The sequence below is a fragment of the Labeo rohita genome, unplaced genomic scaffold (genome assembly GCF_022985175.1).
Source record: "Labeo rohita strain BAU-BD-2019 unplaced genomic scaffold, IGBB_LRoh.1.0 scaffold_79, whole genome shotgun sequence".
In the NCBI taxonomy this organism is placed as follows: Eukaryota; Metazoa; Chordata; class Actinopteri; order Cypriniformes; family Cyprinidae; genus Labeo; species Labeo rohita.
The window spans coordinates 171,482-191,098 of record NW_026129733.1 but is presented as its reverse complement, the minus strand read 5'-3'; the positions used below and the strand labels follow the sequence as shown (position 1 = coordinate 191,098).

The 19,617-nt window shown below is 40.2% G+C and overlaps 1 protein-coding gene across 2 annotated transcripts in view; it reads left to right on the top strand.

The window, feature by feature from the left end:
- LOC127161961 (anoctamin-1) overlaps positions 1-19,399 on the top strand; it is a 40,025-nt gene extending 20,626 nt beyond the window's left edge. For both annotated transcript variants that reach the window (XM_051104736.1, XM_051104737.1), the window contains exons 6-25: positions 349-403; positions 515-569; positions 741-796; positions 888-929; positions 1,589-1,653; positions 1,721-1,855; positions 2,866-3,026; positions 4,461-4,543; positions 4,906-4,977; positions 5,256-5,330; positions 7,736-7,937; positions 8,070-8,181; positions 8,340-8,397; positions 8,480-8,580; positions 8,683-8,825; positions 9,595-9,747; positions 13,601-13,653; positions 16,598-16,782; positions 16,867-16,972; positions 17,299-19,399. In XM_051104736.1, coding sequence (XP_050960693.1) covers positions 349-403; positions 515-569; positions 741-796; positions 888-929; positions 1,589-1,653; positions 1,721-1,855; positions 2,866-3,026; positions 4,461-4,543; positions 4,906-4,977; positions 5,256-5,330; positions 7,736-7,937; positions 8,070-8,181; positions 8,340-8,397; positions 8,480-8,580; positions 8,683-8,825; positions 9,595-9,747; positions 13,601-13,653; positions 16,598-16,782; positions 16,867-16,972; positions 17,299-17,517 — 2,131 coding nt within the window. In that variant the 3' untranslated portion in view covers positions 17,518-19,399. The remainder of the gene's footprint in view (positions 1-348; positions 404-514; positions 570-740; positions 797-887; positions 930-1,588; positions 1,654-1,720; positions 1,856-2,865; positions 3,027-4,460; positions 4,544-4,905; positions 4,978-5,255; positions 5,331-7,735; positions 7,938-8,069; positions 8,182-8,339; positions 8,398-8,479; positions 8,581-8,682; positions 8,826-9,594; positions 9,748-13,600; positions 13,654-16,597; positions 16,783-16,866; positions 16,973-17,298) is intronic.
- The last annotated feature ends 218 nt before the right edge of the window (positions 19,400-19,617 follow it).

Genomic DNA, 19,617 nt, shown 5'->3' with positions numbered 1-19,617 from the left:
AAGGTATAAAGGCCTATTCACACTGAGAGCAATTTCTGAAGATTTTAAAATTGAATAGTGCAGATTGCTTCAGTTTTATCTTAAAATGAGGAGAACACTAAAATTCTATGTATAAGGGATGAATGACGGTTTGGTATGAACCACCGCTGGTATGTTGTCATTACAGATTTCAAGTAGTTACAGTTTAGCAGTGGTTATAGCAAGTCATTTGCCAGACTGCATTTCACTTTTTTACAATGACATTTGCACATATGATTTGTGTGAATGGGTCTTAAATACTAGGAACTAAACATCGGACATATGCAAAACTGTATTGAAAAATATACTTGTGATCTTTTATTGTTACAGGTTTGATTTGTCTGACAAAGATTCCTTTTTTGACAGTAAAACAAGAAGTTCATTAGTAAGTATAAAGTATTTGTTCAATGTACATTATTATTGCCATATTTTAGCATTTGAATACTTTGACTTTTTTCCCCATTATGTCATGGTTCTATTATGTGCATTATTCTAGGTATTTGAAGTTTTGAAGCGAACCAAGTGCAAAAACCAAGCGAAATTTAGCATGGGTAAGCTATTGCCTTATCTATACAATGAAATTTAATTTAGCACCACTTAAGTTACAGTGCTTTGCTGGCCGTCCTTTAGTACTCAGTATTATGCCCAATTCATTTGCGTCATTGACAGCAAAACTGTAACTGAAGGAATAATCCAGCATATGATTTTCACACGTTGTTCAGGAATAACTAGTCTGCTTGGGAGTGGCGTTTATTTGGCTGCTTATCCATTACATGATGTAAGTATCCATCACTATACTTCTGTTGACCTGTTACTGAGGATCTTACGCTATCTGTCCAGAACCGATGTGCTCTTTTCTTTCCTTGCAGGGTGATGTTGGTGGGGAAAATGCTGAGCCAAATGACAGAAAGGTGAGTTATTTTTCTGCCTATACCTCCAGATCTGTGAAGCATCTTCTGTGCGAATGTGAATTTGCTGGAAAAAAAAACGATGACTTTAAACAGAATGAGATGGTTTCTGCTATTAAGCAACCGGACAAGAACTGAACAAAGATGACACCAATGTCAGTTTCACACCGAGAAACCCACAGCTACTAGCATGGTTTAATGAAGCTAGGTCTGAAAAAAAGTCAACTTAAAGTCATGCCTGTGGCAAAGCCCAAACCATTTGTGGTCTAGAATGAAAGCTGATCTCATTGGCCAAAATCAAATACAGCACAACACCCAAATCACAGCTCAGTGACGGCTAAGTAGCTACTGAACACCAAACCCTCGGTTCAGGTAATGAAGCTTTTTCATAATGAGCTGATGGTCTGAATCAGGTGTGGTAAATAAAGAAGAAAAACAACATGTGCTGCTTCCCAGGATTGAAAACCACTGTTGCCGTCACAGTTCAGAGCTCAGGGAAAATTTCATTTCCCAGCAGGCCAATGACCTGAAGCACACAGCAAAAAGGAAGTGAATACATGCAGCTGAAAAGACAACAGTAGCACACAGAATAGCATCATTCTGGAGGTAAAGATGAGCGCGGATGCATGAGGTGTTTCAACATGTGGTTGCATTTATTTCAGCTGTTGTACGAAGAGTGGGCCAGCTACAGTGTCTTTTATAAGTACCAGCCCATCGGTTTAATCAGGTAAATCTCAAACTCTCTGATGTTTCAGTCCTTTAGGTTCATAAGTAACATCTCAGTTATATTACAGGAAGTACTTTGGAGAGAAGATCGGTCTATACTTTGCTTGGCTTGGCATTTACACCCAGATGCTGATCCCTGCTTCCTTAGTAGGGGTCATCGTGTTCCTCTATGGATGCGTTACTGTTGATGACGACATTCCGAGGTCAGTGGACACAAAATAAAACGCCTAGTTAACATTTAAAGCGCAAGACAAAAAACAAAACAAAAAATGACAAATGTCAGATTTAAGAAGCAAAATGGTTGCTTTATTTTGGTACGGACAAACTTCATGGAAGTTTTGACCCAGGACAGAAGACAAAATGACTATTGACAAACTGATCCGGTTGTGTCTCATTGGCAAACCAGCAGCTACTTTAACCCAGCAGGCTGGGTAGTTTGTGAGGAGGTGCACCAGTTCTACTATCAATGACACTTACCCCAGCAGTGGTTTAAACAAAACTACTAATAAAATAACCCAAGGCCATTTCAGAGTGCGGTTCCTCAAAACATTTTGGACAAGGTCTGTTTTAATAACTGGGCATACTATTAACTCCTGTCTCGCATCTCAGTTAAGTACGGTTGCATAACAGTTTTCTTGCTTTGTGACAGGAAAAAAGTACTGTTGGGTAATAAAGTACAAGCCCCCCATTCTCAACATAAACCCTCAAACTTTTAAAGAGGAAGTTCATACTTTGAGAAAGCGCATATAAAACCAAACATCTGTCTGAAAGTCCCTCTGGAGTTTGTCACTGTCAGGATATTATGACAGCCCGAAAAGGGCTGTTGGAGCTGTTTCTGTAGTTTTTAGACAGAAACTGCAACTCAGTTTTGGGGCTGAGGGAATAGAACTGATCAGAATATTGATCCTCATCTGCTCTAATGAAAATGGTTTCATTTTAGTTTCATTTAACACGACGCTTTATAATGTGAGTAAAGAAGGAATGGGAGTTGGCAGAAAATAAGGAAACTTAGAACTGACCTCTTTTTAAATGGTCAGTGAGAAGAGTTTCTTAAGCTTTAGAAAATGAAAGGGATTAAAAAAAAACATTAAGAATGTTTAAAAAACATGGTTGTTAATTTGCCATAAATGAATCTCTTAGTTCAGGTACTTTGTTAATGGCAAACGCTGTAGTTGTGTTATGTTGTTACATGCAAACTACTTCTGTTTGGCAGTATGGAAATCTGCGACCAGAGGAAGAACATCACCATGTGTCCGCTGTGTGACCGCGTGTGCAGCTACTGGAACCTGAGCACAGCGTGCGGGACGGCCCGGGCCAGTCATCTGTTTGATAACCCCGCGACTGTCTTCTTCTCTATCTTCATGGCGTTGTGGGGTGAGGTGATCCCTTCCAACATCACAGGATCTCATTTCTGCTCCTCGATCAGTGCGGCAGCTGCCGATGGCGTGGTTGAATTTGGACTGCAGTAATGTTACCCATTAAAACCGCTAGCTGCACTTTTAAGCTTTTATATTAAAGGATATCTCCAGCTTCAGTGAAAACGCATCTCATTACAAATCTGGTGAAATGCTGTAATCATCTGCTGCGAAAATAAAGCATAACTGGTGGCCGTTGCGTTCCCAAACGTGCGCTAAACTCACAGCACATGCAATAAACAAGTTCACTGCATTCACTGGGAACTGAGCCATTTGTGGAAAATATGGGATCACGACACGAGATGATCGCCTGAACGAAGTGCGCGCAGCGGAAAAGAATTAAGCCATTTTGCTTTAAACACGTCGTATGTTAGAATATTTTAGAAATCTACACTTTTTGCCCAGAAGACCTATGTCGCTTCATATCGTCACGTGACGATTCTGCTATCGCGATACCACGATATTTACAATGTCGTTAAAAACGTGCAAGTTTACTGATTGAACTAATATAGTGACTATTAGCTGCTGTGTAAAAGTGACGGTGTTTTAAATTCATCGTGTTGTAGTGATCATTCATTTTCTGTGTGTTCTAGAGACAGTTTAGGTGTAATTTAGCTTAATTATGTAGAGTAGCTGTTGTTTTCACTGAACACTTTGTGTTTGTTTGAGAATCACGAGCCGGACTCTCTGTCTTTGTCTCAGGGCATTATTCTTCCAGTGTGCCGTCTCTATATCTCATTCTTCTCTCCGTCCTAAACTAAACATCTCTCCGTCTTGTCGTTTTTATCATCTGTTTGGCTGTTTCCTGTGTGTCTGGGTGACTGCAGGCAGACCTGCTCGGCCCGTTTAGACCCGTATCTGTAACGTCTCTCTGTCCTGTTCAGTGTCGTCTGCTGAGGGATTTGGACAGGAAGTCGCTGACTTTAGCTCTGTTTGGGGGGCAGAAGTTCACACACAAGATTTACTGTGCTTCCATCTGCTTGGAAAAGAGATATGACAGCTGTTGCTCTTTTACAAGTATACAGAGATATGAATATCAGTGAAACATTGTGGGTAGGTCCGTCCCGTGAGCCGAAATCTTGGTTTGTTCTGCTTTTGGGCTCACAGCAGGAAAACAAGCCTCCCGCTCTTCGTCCCATCGCGACTTTTATTTCAATTCTCATCCACGAATTCAGCCGATATGTGAAAGTCTGCTGCACACACAGACTGATTTAGCTGCTCCAATCATTTACACGTGATCGTTAATCATCCGTATAATTAAAATGTTAATATTTGATCAGATTCTGCCACATTTAGCACCTTTTCTGCTAATGGTTTCTCAGGTGTAGGTCAGACGTGTAATGGAGTTCATTTCCTCACGTCAGCGTTATTAATGCGGTCTTGTGTGTTTCAGCGGCGTTCTTCATGGAGCACTGGAAGAGGCGGCAGATGCGTCTCAACTACGAGTGGGATCTCACGGGGTTTGAGGAAGAGGAGGTCTGATCGCACAACACTCTCGCATTAACACACGACACATCATCATTGGAGGTCATTTCACTAGTCTGTCATTTAATGCTGTCATCCTCTTCTTCCCCTGGTGTGTGTAGGAAGCGCTGAAGGTTTGAGCATATTCAAATATACTCTTTTCATGAGCTCTGATCCCAGCTGTCTCTTCATGCACTCATACAAACTACTCTCTCAAGCCTTTCACAGGAATTCTAGCATGCGCTTATTCTAGCAAGTTCTTAGAAACACTCACCTGAAGAAAAACCTGCCATCTTCTTTCTTTCTTTCTTTCTTTCTTTCTTTCGCTCTGTTTTTGTGTCAGTTTTGTCACATGTATTGTTCGTTTTTGTCAGGATCACCCGCGAGCCGAATATGAATTCAGAGTCATGCAGAAATCACTGAAGAAAGACCATAAATCACAGAAGGTGACGCTGCATGTGTTGTTTTTGCTATTAATACGAGAATGAACTCACTCTTTTCAAAGCTGCTTTGAAACAATATGTATTGCCGAATGAAACTGCAATATTTTATAGTACTTTTATTATTTAGACAATTGAATTGTTAAAGGTTTTGATGAAATATTTATAGCCGTAGAATTAGTGGAATAAGTAAGTTTCCTGACCTGGCCAACACTAAAAATACTCCTCTGTCAATCCCAATGTGTAGCTTAATATGTTTTGTCCTTTTTTTTCCTCTTCTTTAGCCAGAGAAAGAAAAGCTCACGTGTAAAGACAGATTTCCTGCGTATATGACAAACCTCATCATGATGCTTTTAATGGTAAGGCTGTCCTACACCAGCTTGTGTTTAATATGAATGTATGATCTGACAATAAGTTTGGCTCATACTTTACCATAAAGTCTCATTTGTTAACTTTAGTTAATGCATTAGCTAACATAAACTAACAATGAGGAATTTATTTTTACCGCATTTTTATGTTAGCTTTTGTAGAGATATTTGTGTTGCTCATGTTAGTTCACAGTGCATTAACTAATGTTAACATATAACATTTGATTTTGAAAGCTGTAAATGTTGAAATCAGCACTGCTGTAACAGCATTGTTAATTGTTAGTTCATGTTAACTAATGTAGGTAACTAATGCTAACGATTGTAAAGTGTCTCATATATATTCACATTCAATCCATGTAGGAGCATGTGAATATGAGTATGTTGGCATAAATACACTTGGCACAGGCAGACATCATGATTTCATGTAACCCTCTGATGCATGGTTTCAACTAGAGTGGACAGATCTTTAAAATCCATTTTAACCACCCAAACCTCCGTGGGTGATGACCTTTGACCCTTACCCATCATTTTATGTGACTGCCCTCTGTATATGTCATTGTTTTTTTTTATCTACGACAACATAAATTCAACATGGCTGAGGAAAGTGGTGAAGCATCAGCTACCTCTGGAATATCTACCTGTGTCTTTTATTCCAGGAGATCCAGACAGGTAAAAATATACTTTTCAAAAGAATAATATGTAAGGAACATCAGGTATCATTAATGATGTTGATGTTCACCAAAAATCCATCTGTCTGCTGTAGTGGGCACCATGCTTCAAAGTATGTTACAGTTCAAAACTTATTTTCAGCAAGGGTGCGTCAAATTGATAAAAGGTGACAGTAAAGACAAAACTATTAAGCAGCTTTTCTTGAGCCACAAATCAGATTATTGATTTCTGAAGGATCAGGTGACCCTGAAGACTGGAGTAATGATGCTGAAAATTCTGCGATAAACAGCAATAAATGACATTTGACAAAATATTCACATAGAAAACAGCTATTTAACATTTGAATAATATCTCACAATATTACTGTTTTTACTAGTGCGGTCGTAATACCAAAATTGCAGTGGTTTGTACCAATAGCACTACAATTTCACAGTTCTTAGTACTGAAAATACTGGCACTATGCCATCATTTAACTGTTTATTTACCTATTTGAATATAAAAAAAATCAATTATGAAAGTATAATATATTATAAATACATTACAATAGTAGTGTCTAGTTTTTAAAGAATAAACATTGTTGCCATGAAATGGAAATGATCATCTCTGAATGAAATGGCTTCTTGAACGAGAAAAAAAAAGATGTACGGCAGGATGTGATTCATGATGTGATCTATCAGGAATTAATTGGATAATTGGATGGATGTGGTTTGCCGTGGCTGTGATCTGATGTGAGTGACTGTGGCTGCTGGAGGGGAGCACTTATTGTCCCAGCTTATTATTTCCTGAATGGGAAACTATTTTGATTAAAGATTATAAGGGAACATAGTGATATGCATGGATAAATAATTTATAATATACACTGCAGCATTCCATTAAAAAAAAAGTCTGTTTTAATTTCATGGTGACATTAAGTGAAAAGTAATAAAATTGGGAACAATTAAACATTTTACGTGCAATTAAACAAGTGGCAGTTCTATTAGTCTGCATGTACACTCCCTGATATAATGAACAGATCTGTTCCATTTCAGATTCAAGCCCACATTTAAATGCTGTTTTCAGTCATTTCATTCCGGTGCAAACTCACTGAGTTCTGCGAAAAACTGTTTGCTCTGCACAACGAATCTCTAATTTACACTTTATTGGCCGAAGTTCTCAAGTGCAAATGCACACTGTATGGTAAAGAGAGCAGATGCTGGTTTGATCCGTGATGCAGTCAGAAAGTTCTTCAGCAGAATGTCCAGGCATCCGCTGTTCAAACACTGGCCCAGAATCATGACCTCACGGTCAAATACTGAGGCTTTTGGGACATCCTAAAAATACACATGAACAGAAATAGTTTAGTACTGAGGAGAGGGCCAAAACGCCTCCAGCTACTGAAAAACAACAACAATCTGAGCTATAGGAAGCCTCCTGTCCACGTCCATGACATTGAATCTTTTGACAGAAGATTTGCATTTAAATGAATAAAGCAATGTGTCTTGTGTTGATAATGCATAGTCACTTTTAGATTGGAGAGAATGTAAGAGAATGCTGAGAATATATATAATCAATAATAATCTGACCTCATTTTTCTTCAAACAAATCAGTGTTCTTTTCCAAAATAAATTTAAAGTCAGTAAAGTTTCCATACTTCTGTCTTCATCATATCATGGCTTCATTTGAAGGCTATTGCATCTTGCCTGTTTTGTCTGTCAGCTGAATGAAGCGCATCCCTTGCTGTTTTACAGATCGGTGTGACGTTTGCCATTGTATTTGGTGTGATTTTATACCGGATCTCAACCAAAGCCGCTCTGGCTATGAGCTCAAACCCCACGACCCGCTCCAACGTCAGACTGACGGTTAAAACCACCGCGGCCATCATAAACCTGGTGGTCATTCTCATTCTGGATGAAGTGTACGGCGCCGTGGCACGTTGGCTCACAGTTCTCGGTCAGTCGTTGCGTTTAGTAGTGCTGCGCTCATCGTTGATTTGATAGCGATCGTTGATCGCTTACTTCCTTGGGTCACGTGTAAAACATAATGTGAAAATCTCAATCATTTGTGTTATGTTTGTCTTCTCAGAAGTTCCTAAAACAGATAAGAGCTTCGAAGAAAGGCTGATCTTCAAAACATTCATCCTCAAGTTCGTGAATGCGTTCACTCCCATCATTTACATTGCGTTTTTCAGAGGCAGGTGGGTAATAAATATCCAGAGCAGTTTTATCTTACACAACCTTTAAGGAAAGCTCCATGTGCTTCTGCCTGTTTATTAACATTCAGCATTGATTAAATTACTAATGAATGTTCTTGTCAAGTTCACACTAACTATGAATGAGTTTATCCTGTGTACAGGCTCGGTGGGCGTCCGGGAAGTTATCTGTATGTGTTTGAGTCCTATCGGATGGAAGAGGTATGAAAATAGAAACACATGAGTTCTCTGATGAAGGGATTGATTTGCAGCGGCTGACGTGATGTTTGATGTGTTTGCTCAGTGCGCTCACGGCGGCTGTCTCATGGAGCTCTGCATTCAGCTCAGCATCACGATGCTCGGCAAACAGCTCATCCAAAACAACCTGTTTGAGATCGGCGTCCCGTGAGTGTCACGCTAACACACACAACGCTATGTGAGCCGTCACGAGAGGCTTTTATTGTCATGTTGAATGCGTTGCTCTGGGTCCTGTTTGCTTTATTGCAGTAAACTGAAGAAGCTGATCAGATTCATTAAATCCAAGAGAGCCTCTTTCCAGGAAGAGGAATATGAGAAGAAGTTACAGCGTTATGAGACGGATTATTTCCTGGAGCCCTTTGTTGGCCTCACGCCCGAGTACATGGAGATGAGTGAGTGTTTTTACGCGCTCATAAACCAAACAAAATCATCATACTGGATAAACTGTTAAATAATTGTCTTCATATATATATGTATATTATATTGGCACAGTTTTATTCTTTTTTTTTGTTTGGTTCAAAAAGCCATGTTCTTACATGTCATCTGTTTTAGGATCCTAGCATATTTTAGAATTATTATTTTTATTATTAATATCTGTAAATTGTTGTCATTATCTATCATAATTATGAATAGGATTTGCTGTTTATTTTTTTGCAAAGTGGGGAACTGTCTATATGCATATATCATGGCATGACTCTTTGGTGCCCTTCAAAAAACATGGATGAATATTACTAAACTAACCTGAGGTACATCAACAAAAGTCACTTTTAAGCGTGAAATGAAAGCAGTGAAGTAGAGGGAATTTCTTAAAAATTCTTTGATAAATTGTTTATCTTGACAAAACCAACTGTTGTACATATAACTGTATGAACATACATGAAGCAAAATATACATTTATACTGAACTGCCACAGCTGTAATATAATAACTGTTTGTTTCAAGAAAAGACATCAGTTTGAACATACGGTCTTTACCAGATCTGGACAATTGCAAATTGACTAAAAATATGCCAAATAAGTCCAAACCAGGCACAACTAATGGCCAATGGTCTTTTTTACTAAACAATTTTCAGAAGTTTTACAAAGAAGGTAGTCAAATATATCTTGTTTTGCCAAATTAATTAATTAATTATCAGTTAATTATTGTGCTTCCATTTCTGCAGTAATCCAGTTTGGCTTTGTGACTCTTTTTGTGGCATCTTTCCCACTGGCGCCTCTGTTTGCCCTCCTGAACAACATCATTGAAATCCGGCTTGATGCCAAGAAGTTTGTGGCAGAACTCAGAAGGCCAGATGCAGCCAGAGCTAAAGACATAGGTCTGTATTTTCATTGTCAGCTTTTACTTCTCACAGTACATCCTATAATAAAACTCAAAGAAACATTCCTGCCTGTGGAATCAGCTCTGTGATCAGCATCTGCAGCATTACTGCCCACTACCATTGAAAATCGTTTGAACTTGTCTTCCAGTTTGAGAAAAGAATGGACTATTTGAAATATATTGAGTTTCAAGCATCTACAGTTGAAATATTCCTGCAAATCTTTCCATAATATTAAAGGGGTCATGAACTGAGAAACCAAAATTCCCTTGATCTTTTGACATGTAAGAGGTCATTGTACTATGAAAACATCCTGTATGTGTCAGAACTCAAAACTAATCTAAAAACAGCTCATACTGAAGGCAGTCTGCCAAAACGACAGCTTTTGGATTGCTCCTGTGTATGATGTAATAGGTAGATAAGTGCTGCCTCCGCAGAAGAAAATTGACATTGCTGCCTGTTTAGCCCTGCCCACCAATTTTTGTGCATAGTGTTTACCAGAGGGGCGAACGTGCAGGTCTACGCAGAAACCATATTATAAAGATGGTTCTGAAAACAACAGGACGCTCTGCATTGCCAGTTTGTAGGAAAAAAAAAACAGTCTTTGCATTGTCTTCTTATCCTAACGTTAGGAAATAGTGGATGAACTTTGTAATGAAGTTCCAGACCACATCAGTAAGAACCTGGTACTGGTACTTTTTATTTCATTTTACCACAGATTCATTCACAATTACCCATAGCGTCAGTGACAACACGGTTTTCTGCCAGCCGTCTGATCTCACTCCATTGCCGGTTGACCGTTGCGAGGTCCTTCTCCAACGGTCTGTCACCAGTTCATCTTAGGCCATCTTTTTTTTTCTCCGACCTGCTGGCATCCAGTCTAATACTTGGCGAGCCAGTCTGTGGGAAGGGAGTTGCAGTGCATGACCTAACCACTGGAGGTGCCGCTTGCAGATGGTATCTGACACCGGTGGAAGGCCTGACTGATTTTTCATGAAGGCATTCCATTTGATTCCAAGGATTCTCCGTAAACATTTGGTGTCAAAAGCATCCAATTTCTTCTCTTGGGAAGTCTCTAACTGCCAAATTTCACTACTGTAAAGTACTGTGGACAAAACATTGGACTTATAATAAAGTAATTTGGTTTTGAGAGAGTAAGTTTTCTGCTTTGCCATATTTGCTGTAGCTTTTCCTATGTGGCAATTAAGTTCCAGATCGATGCCCCCACTTCTACTGATGGAGCTGCCAAGATAATTAAAATTCCCAACCTCTTCCACCCTGTTGATGTCTATGAAGACCTCTCTTGGGATTGGGTAGTTGCATGTTCTTGGTCTCCATTCCATTGATAGTCAGGCCTATGTTGTTGGCATAGCTTCTGATGCTGTCCACAAGTAGCTGCAGGTCCTGAGTGCTGTTTGCTAGTGCAGCTATATCATCAGCAAAGTCTAGATCTGAGAGTTTTCCTCCCTCCAGCCCTATACCAGTTGTTGCATTCCTCATCACCCAATCAATGGCAATCGTGAAGTATTGGGGACATCCTTGCCTTACACCAGTCACCACCTCAAATCATCACTGTGTCCATCCAGTCCTCACTCTGCATTTGGAGTTGTTGTAGATCTGCTGATGGCCCCTACGACTTTTGATGGAATGCCGTAGGCAAGAAGAATCTTCTAGAGTGATGGCTTGTGCATGCTGTCGAACACTTTAGAGAAGTCGATGAAGCTGACTGCAAGAAGTACCTGGAATTCTCCACACTTCTCAACAATTCTCTGCAGCGTGAAGATTTGTTCTGTGCAAGAGTGTTTTGGCCGGAAGCCTGCCTGTTCTTCACACAGCTCAGAGTCTACAATGTTACGTATTCTATTGAGGATGACCCTGCAGTAGACTTTTCCAGGGATTGAGAGCAGAGTGACCCCCCTCCAGCTATCACACTCCGCCAGATGGCCTTTTTTCAGTATACACACCACCTCACTATTCTTCCAATCCTCTGGTAGTTCCACACCTGGTTGCACAGACTGCACATCTAGGTGATCACACTCTCGCCACCAGCTTTCAGCATCTCGGCTGTTATGCCGTCGTTCCCTGGAGAATTCTTGTTCTTGATATGGCCTTACAAATTTCGTCCTCAGAGAAGTCAGATGTATCAATGGGAAGTACCTGAGGTGGGTCTTCCACAGTGGCAAGGCATGCTGGTTCTGGTCTATTGAGGACCTCTTTGAAGTGTTCAGCCCACCTTGCCAACTTTTCCTCACCTCTGGAGAGTAGCATGCTATCTTTTGCTTTCACTGGTCCTGACACTGTTTTCACAGTGCCGCAGATCGTCTTGGCGATCTGGTAGACCATGCGCATGTCATTGCAACTAGCTGATTCTTGAGTTTCCTCAGCTTGTCTGTCCAGCCACTCTCGCTTGTCCCTCTGTGCACTACTTTTTTTACGGCCTTATCATTCTTGATGTATTCCTGGTAGGCATCCTTGCCATCAGATGAACTAAACCTTCTCTGGTGTAGCGCTTTCCTCTCTGCTATCAGCTCCCAAGTACGGTCACCGATCCAGGTCTCCCTGAAAGATTTCTTGTGGCCAAGGATCTCCTCCCCGGCAGGTGACATGGCATCTTTTAGCTGGTCCCACCAGTCCAATGATCCCGGCACCAGGTCAGCCAAGGCTGAGAATCTGTTGCTCAGAACAGCTGGAACTGGGCATCTATCATCATTTAGCTTGCTTCTGTCAAACTGCTGGGGCTTGGAGTCTTTCTTCTTTTTCCGCTTTAGCTTGACTTTAAACTTTGTTATGGTCAGGTGATAGTCACTGCAGATGTCGGCTCCACGGTGGACACAGACGTCTTGCAAGCAGGGTGTTCTCCATCTTGGGTCAATAGCAATGGTCAATATGCATCTGGGTTTTGTGGTCATTGGATGTCCATGTTATCTTGTGGATGTTTTTGTGTTTAAATAGTGTCAAACCGACCTTCATGTTGTTCATGGCACAGAACTGCACTAGCCGATCACCGTTGTCTGTATGGTTGCCATACCCATGTGGGCCCAAGACCTCTTCAAAGCCGGATCGTTCTTCACAGACCTGCGCATTGAGGTGTCCCATGGCTAACAGAATGTCATGACATGGCGTTGACTGGCATCCACTCTTCTAGTGCCTTACATGCCTGGTGATCCAGAATGAGGGCAGCACCATCACGATGTATGGTGTCTTGGCGACCAGAAAACAAGGCAATTTTGTTCCTCGAAGACAGTTCGCTGGAACCGGTCCAGTGAACTTCACTGAGGCCTAGGATGTTGATGTTGTAGGCCTCCATCTCTTTGATAACTTGCTGCAGCTTGGAAGACTGGAATAAAGTTCTTACATTCCTGTAACCTATTCGAGTTACCACCTTGGCAGACAGAACTCCTCCTGTCGGGGTGTCAGCTTCCGTTTGGCTTTCACTTGCATCCTTAATGGAGACTTTAGTAGGAGTCAAGCGTTGTCCGGGCTGCTTTGCTCTTGGAGCGCTTTGGTCTGTTTTCATAGCAATGAGTTTTTTTTTTTTTGTTTTTTTTTACCTGGAACAGGGTGCTAACCTGAAGCCTAACCCTCCTCCTTTATCCAAGCTTGGGACTGGCTGGTGGTTAAGCTCACCAGGTGGAGTTAGGGGGTTAAAAGCAGGACAGAAAATAACCTATTACTTAAAATTTATGATTTTTTGATGTAAACATCTTAAAAACGTTATAAGTGGACCTCAGAGAACAGTATAAAATAAAATAAAAAACAGGCAGTTCATGACACCTTTAATAACTGTTTTGAATTATCCATTGAGTGTAAAAATCTTGATGAACTAATTGTGTTCTTCATGATGTCTTCACAGGAATCTGGTATAATATTCTCAGAGGAGTCGCAAAAGTGGCAGTTATTGTCAATGTAAGTCTGTCTATGTAGTGTCACTGGCCATCACATTTACATTTGAACTGTGAATTTCCACTTTTATTTATGCGGTACTTAAGGCCACTGTGAAATGAAGTGACTTCTTATTGGTCAACAATTAACAGTTAATGGCATTAAAATAATAATATAAAATAATAAAATAATAGTAATAGCACTAGAACTTCCATTCTGTTTGAACATATTGGAAACGGTCTTTGAGATGAATTTCTGTAGCAGTGACCATTGAGCTTCTGAAGGACTGACAAACTGTTGCCCTGCTCACATCTGACCCAAAGATATCCCTCGGCAAACACAAAGCCACATCACTAAAAGTGATTGTACTGTAGATGATGATGATTTTTATTACAAAAATTAAAACTATAAAATAGAGGCAGAACTAAGACCCAGAATTACTAAACGCAAACATGAGAGCGCAAATCCAAAAAAGCTCAGATGGGATTGGAAAGTTCTGTGGGTGATCTACTGACAATGGCACATTAAAGAACACAGAAGCAACATCTCAATTCCATAATGACTAATGCAATCTATCAAGAGCAGTGCAAATTAGCGTAAAGTTGCAAACAAGCAAATTAAAAATAATGTGCCTTGGAAAACAGTGTGGTTGGATAGTCTTTCTCTGGCATTCCAAAAACATTTTCACTGTGCATCTTTAGTAAATTCTGATAGTAGTTTTTAATGCCAAAAGAGGGTTTGCGCTGGTGCAAGGTCTTAGTAAATCTGGTGTTCTTTTTCTTATTTCAGTGAGCTTCATGTCAAGGAATTAATTAAAGAAATTGAATTAAATAAAAAAAAACATTTTGAGTCACACTTGGTTAAAAAAATGATCCAAAGTTATTAAACTGTAAAACTGGAACTCTGTTTGCTTGTTGCTGTTATCTCAGGGAACCAAGGTTACATTAGTAACAGGAGCGTTGTCTTTCCAGATGGTCTCTCACATTGCGTGAATGATGTTGTAGTCTGGAATTAACGAGGCCCAGGCCACGAGGCCAGAGTCCTCAGAGAAAATTAGTCCCAACCACTAGCAGGGGTGCAGGATGATTAAGCGGACATGATCCACACCTGAAGGGCAGGAATGTCAAGATTGTAAAACCTAGCAAAGTTAGACAGTAAAGACCAGCCGGTTGCCGCACAGATATCTCCAATAGAGGGACCAAGCCCAGGAAGGGGCCGTTCCCCTGGTGAAGTTGGCCTTCCCTCCAGTGTGGCACTATAAGCCCACTGAGGCATAAACTAGTGCTATGTTATCTACTATCCAACTGGATAATCTCTGCTTCATAACTGGCAGCCTTTTAGAGCAGCTTTCGAAGCACACAAAGAGCTGCTCTGATTGTTGATACTGGTTAGAGCGCTCTGTATATATCTTAAGGGCCCAGACTGGGTAGAGTAAATTAGCACCCCGCTCATCATCTGAGGCAGAGCTAAAAGGGTAATGACTTGTGCTCTGAACTGACAAGAGAGCACTTTAGGCACATAGCCGTCCTGGCTTGCAAACAGTTTTTGCAGTCGTTAGGCTCAAACTCAAGGCAGGAAGTGCTCAGTGAGTGTCTACAGGTCACCCACCTGCTTGATTGATGCTAAAGCCAGCAGGAGGGTGGTCTTAAGTGACAGGGGATGCAAGTTGGCCGAATAAAGTGGCTCAAACTAAGGGCCTCGAAGGACGCTGAGGACCATGGATAGATTGTGTGTCAGAAATGCATGATGGCAAGGCAGATTCAGTCTCCTGGTTGCCTGCTGAAACCCAAGGGAGCTGAAAAGACTCCTATTGCGGGGCCACAGATGTATAACTCCACAACTCTGGTTGGGGGTGCCAAATTGTCTCTCTGACCTGATAGAAAAGTTCTTTCCAGAATCGGCCAAGGGGCTGCCAACTGCAGCCTGCGGTGAGGAGTCATTGATGCTGGCTTGGCCAGCTGAGGAGTCGAGGACCTTTGGCAGCCAAGCTAGACCATTTCGGCAGGAAGTGGCACATACTTAAGATGACTTCTGGCCATGGTAAAATACTCAGCGAAGCCACCCACCACAGTGCCAAACAGGCCTGTTGGGAAGGGAAGGCTGTCGTGTCAGTGTCCTTGATATCCGTTAACCTTGGCCAAAGGTGGCACTCCAAATCAATCAGGTTTGTGCATGGGGCAGTCGTGGCCTAATGGTTAGAGAGTCAGACTTGTAACCCCGAGGTCGTGGGTTTGAGTTTCAGATCTTGCAGGGATTGCAGGTTGAGGCACTGAACCCCCAACAGCATTGGCTGCCCACTGCTCTGGGTGTGTGTTCACGTTGTGTGTGTGTGTGTGTTCACTGCTCACTGCTGTTTGTGTGCACTTGGATGAGTGAAATGCAGAGCACAAATTCTGAGTATAGGTCAACATATTTGGCCCCAAGTCACCTCCTTTCCCTTTCCTTTCACATTAGAAGCTGTCAATGACACACTGGCATTGGCAAAAAGCAACCAAACAAAACAGGTGGTGCGTTCAGAGTGCTCCTCAGAGGAATGCCCTACATGAGCCACATCTGTGGCATAGCATTTTGCAGCAAAGACTAAAAATATGCTCTTTTAATAGTCTCTCCGGATAGCCGCAAAGATAGCTGGGAGAACTGTCAGCGCCATAATCCACTGCTGGAGTTTTTCTTCACGAAGAGTCTTCTTGTGAAGAAGATTCACAAATCTGAGAGGCCTTATTGAAAGGGACTTTATTGCAATCAGTTCAACCAGCTTTAATATTGTACAGTAACTAGAAAACATTCATGTGCACGTATTTGTATGAATGTTAAAGTGTAAATGTTTCTACATAGTAATTATAATCCATAATGTAATATTTAAAATGATTGTAAATATATAAAAAATAATTTTCTGTATACTTAAGTGCACCACCCGTATGCAATTAAATGTCAAAATCATCTTTAAAAACTGTCATCTTTCCTGCAGGCATTTGTGATCTCCTTTACATCAGACTTTATTCCACGGCTGGTCTACAAGTACATGTACAGTCCGGATGGGTCAATGCATGGCTTTGTCAACCACACGCTGTCTTACTTTAATGTTAGTCACTTCCAGAACGGTACTGCCCCATTGGAACCTTTCCACCTAGGCTTCCATGTGGACATCTGCAGGTACGGTGTACCTATAATAGGAGCTCTAAAGTCAATTAACACGCTACATAAATGTTTGATGACATATTTCTCCTTTTCCTCCAGGTATAAAGACTACAGAGAGCCTCCATGGTCTGCGACACCATACGAGATCTCAAAAGAGTTCTGGGCTGTGTTGGCAGCCAGACTAGCATTTGTCATTGTCTTTCAGGTTAGTGTCTAATATCTAAAGACATATCTCTCCAAGACTCACAGTATCAGTTCAGCGGCTACCTTAAATTATTGCCAAAGAAAATAAATATTCTAAGCATAAAAATGCTGAAAAACTGAGAAAATAATATTTGTGGCTATTCTGTGCTGCACTCAGGTACACACATTTTCATGTTATCATCATAAGTATTAAGTGAACCGGACAAACCATCTGAGAGTGAAGTACTTTTTACATTTTTTTGATGCGATTCTTGTGAAGTTTGTGATATAATAATGAGGAAAAGAAAGGCGGGTTAATTTGTGCACGTCTCCTCCCGTCCTCTGCAGAATGTGGTGATGTTGATGAGTGATATTGTGGACTGGATCATCCCAGATATTCCCAAAGACATCAGCTTACAGATCCATAAAGAGAAGATCCTCATGATGGATCTGTTCATGAAAGAGGAACAGGGAAAGACACGGATAGAGGACAGCTGTAAGGAGACGAGTCCCAGCTCTCTGACGCGCTCGCGCTCCGTGTCTCACACGGCCTGCAAAAACTACTAACATCAGCAGCCTACGAGTTTCTGTCGTTACATTCCACTGACAAACCCCAGACGTGGTGTTGGGTCTAAAATAAGGCTAAAATAAGGCCTGTTGCCAGTGCACACTGCCCGAGTTCATCTTGTACAGTTCTTCATGCTACTTAAATGTGATTTGTGTGCTCTACATTTTTTTTTGGTCATATTCATTTCCCTCTCTTTCATTGTTCTTTTTCAGTGAATGCTGCTGTAACACATTCTAATGACAATAAAAATGCAAAGGTGAAACTTACTCTACAGAAGTATGTGAACGAAAACACTTCTGGCTTTGTGAGCTCGATTTTCTGCATCAGTGTATCAGATTCATCATTCAGATGATGAGGTGTGTTTGATGAAGGTTGTGGAGCTCGAGGGCTAAAGATGATGAACACTGTCTTCTGTGTTGTCTTGCAGGTCAGTCATTGTCATGGTAAAACAGTTTAAAGAATCTTGTTGAGCAAGTTAGTTAAACTATCCGAAGAACATATCGAATGTAATGAGAGACACATTTGAAAGATAGTAACTCTATCGCCCCCTTGAGTACTAAGGTTTGTTATCACCACAGTAGTGCAAGAATAAATGTTACAGTATCAGACCGCACACTTTCTAGCTTATAAATTCTTCTTATTACTAATTGATTCTTTAAACAAATTGCATAAATGTCTTAACCATCATGGTAAAACAATTGTTTATACACTGACAAAATGCTTATATGAAGCATATCAGTTATCGTTGCAGATCAAGGCATTAAAAATCTGAATGTAATGAACAATTTACCAGTAAAAAGGGCCGCTAGATGTTTTGATTGAAATGTTTGATTTTGATTTTCAAACTGATGGTTTTGGTTGTTTTGTTTGCAGTTGTTTGTGATTGAGAATACCTACTGTCCTCTATTTATATTTATTACGAAGTCTAAATATGCGAGAAGTTGTGAGGATTTTTTAGACAAGGATTTCTATAAACATTTTGATCATTCGAACAAATGGACGTCAGATGTAATCAGAGGCCACAACGAAAACTGGATCATAGTCTGATCCTAATAAATATTCATAACATGATATTTTTGGAGTTTTGAAAAGCCCCAGCAGATCTGAAGTGGACGGTCATTCTTCTGTACGTTCAAACCGTCAGACGGGCTCCATCTCTGAAAACAGTGTTAATGTGTGAGCCTTTCTCTGTGCTCTGCTTTAATTCTTTTAATCAAATGTACCTCCATATTTAATGTTTTCACTTTTGTTGTATGATGGTAATTTTTCTAATGCTTCTAATAATTTCTAATTTTGTACATTGGATGCTTTTCATATTTAATGGTGCTTGATAGGATATTCATTATCTGTATGTTGTGCAAGTATTAACATTGTGGAACATTATCATTTCATAACGCTTCTCATTCACATTGTTCATAGAGTATAACAGACTTGAAAACCATAAATTCCATATTAAATCCAGTAATGTTTTAGGTTTTTTACAGAATCACTAAGTAACTAGGCTCTTAAATTTCTAAGGCATCTGTCCTGAGACGTATGGCTTTTGCTTAACATTTACAGTTTGCACCAAATGGGTTGTACAGTAAAAACATGTCAAGACACAAATGAACTGAAGGCAATTTCCTGCATCCAAGATAAACCATTTCTGTGCTGATATATTTTAAGGTCTTACATACCAAGCAGAACAGTCATTGTTTTTTTGTTTTTTTTAAGGATGATGTTTATTTAGTGCCTTACATGTCTATTAAATTGTTAATACGCATAACTTATATCTTCTGTTTGCTTGCCTTAATTTAGAAACACTGTGTGCTTTAGTGAATGTCGCTGTGCATTGTAATGTAACACTAAAATGAAATAAAGCCTACTTCAGTTGTCAGTTTACTTGTGTGACATTTGTGCCATTCAGTCATGTTTTTGTTCATTTATTTTTTGTAAGCATTTGAATTTATGTTAACTAATTATCTGTTAATCATTATGTATTTTTCTAAAAAGTTCATCAGTAAACATTTACAAGCACATGATCTCATATAGCTATTTTAATACATATTATTTAATGATCTGTCAAGCATTTTATGTTTATTAATGATTTATTAATGAAA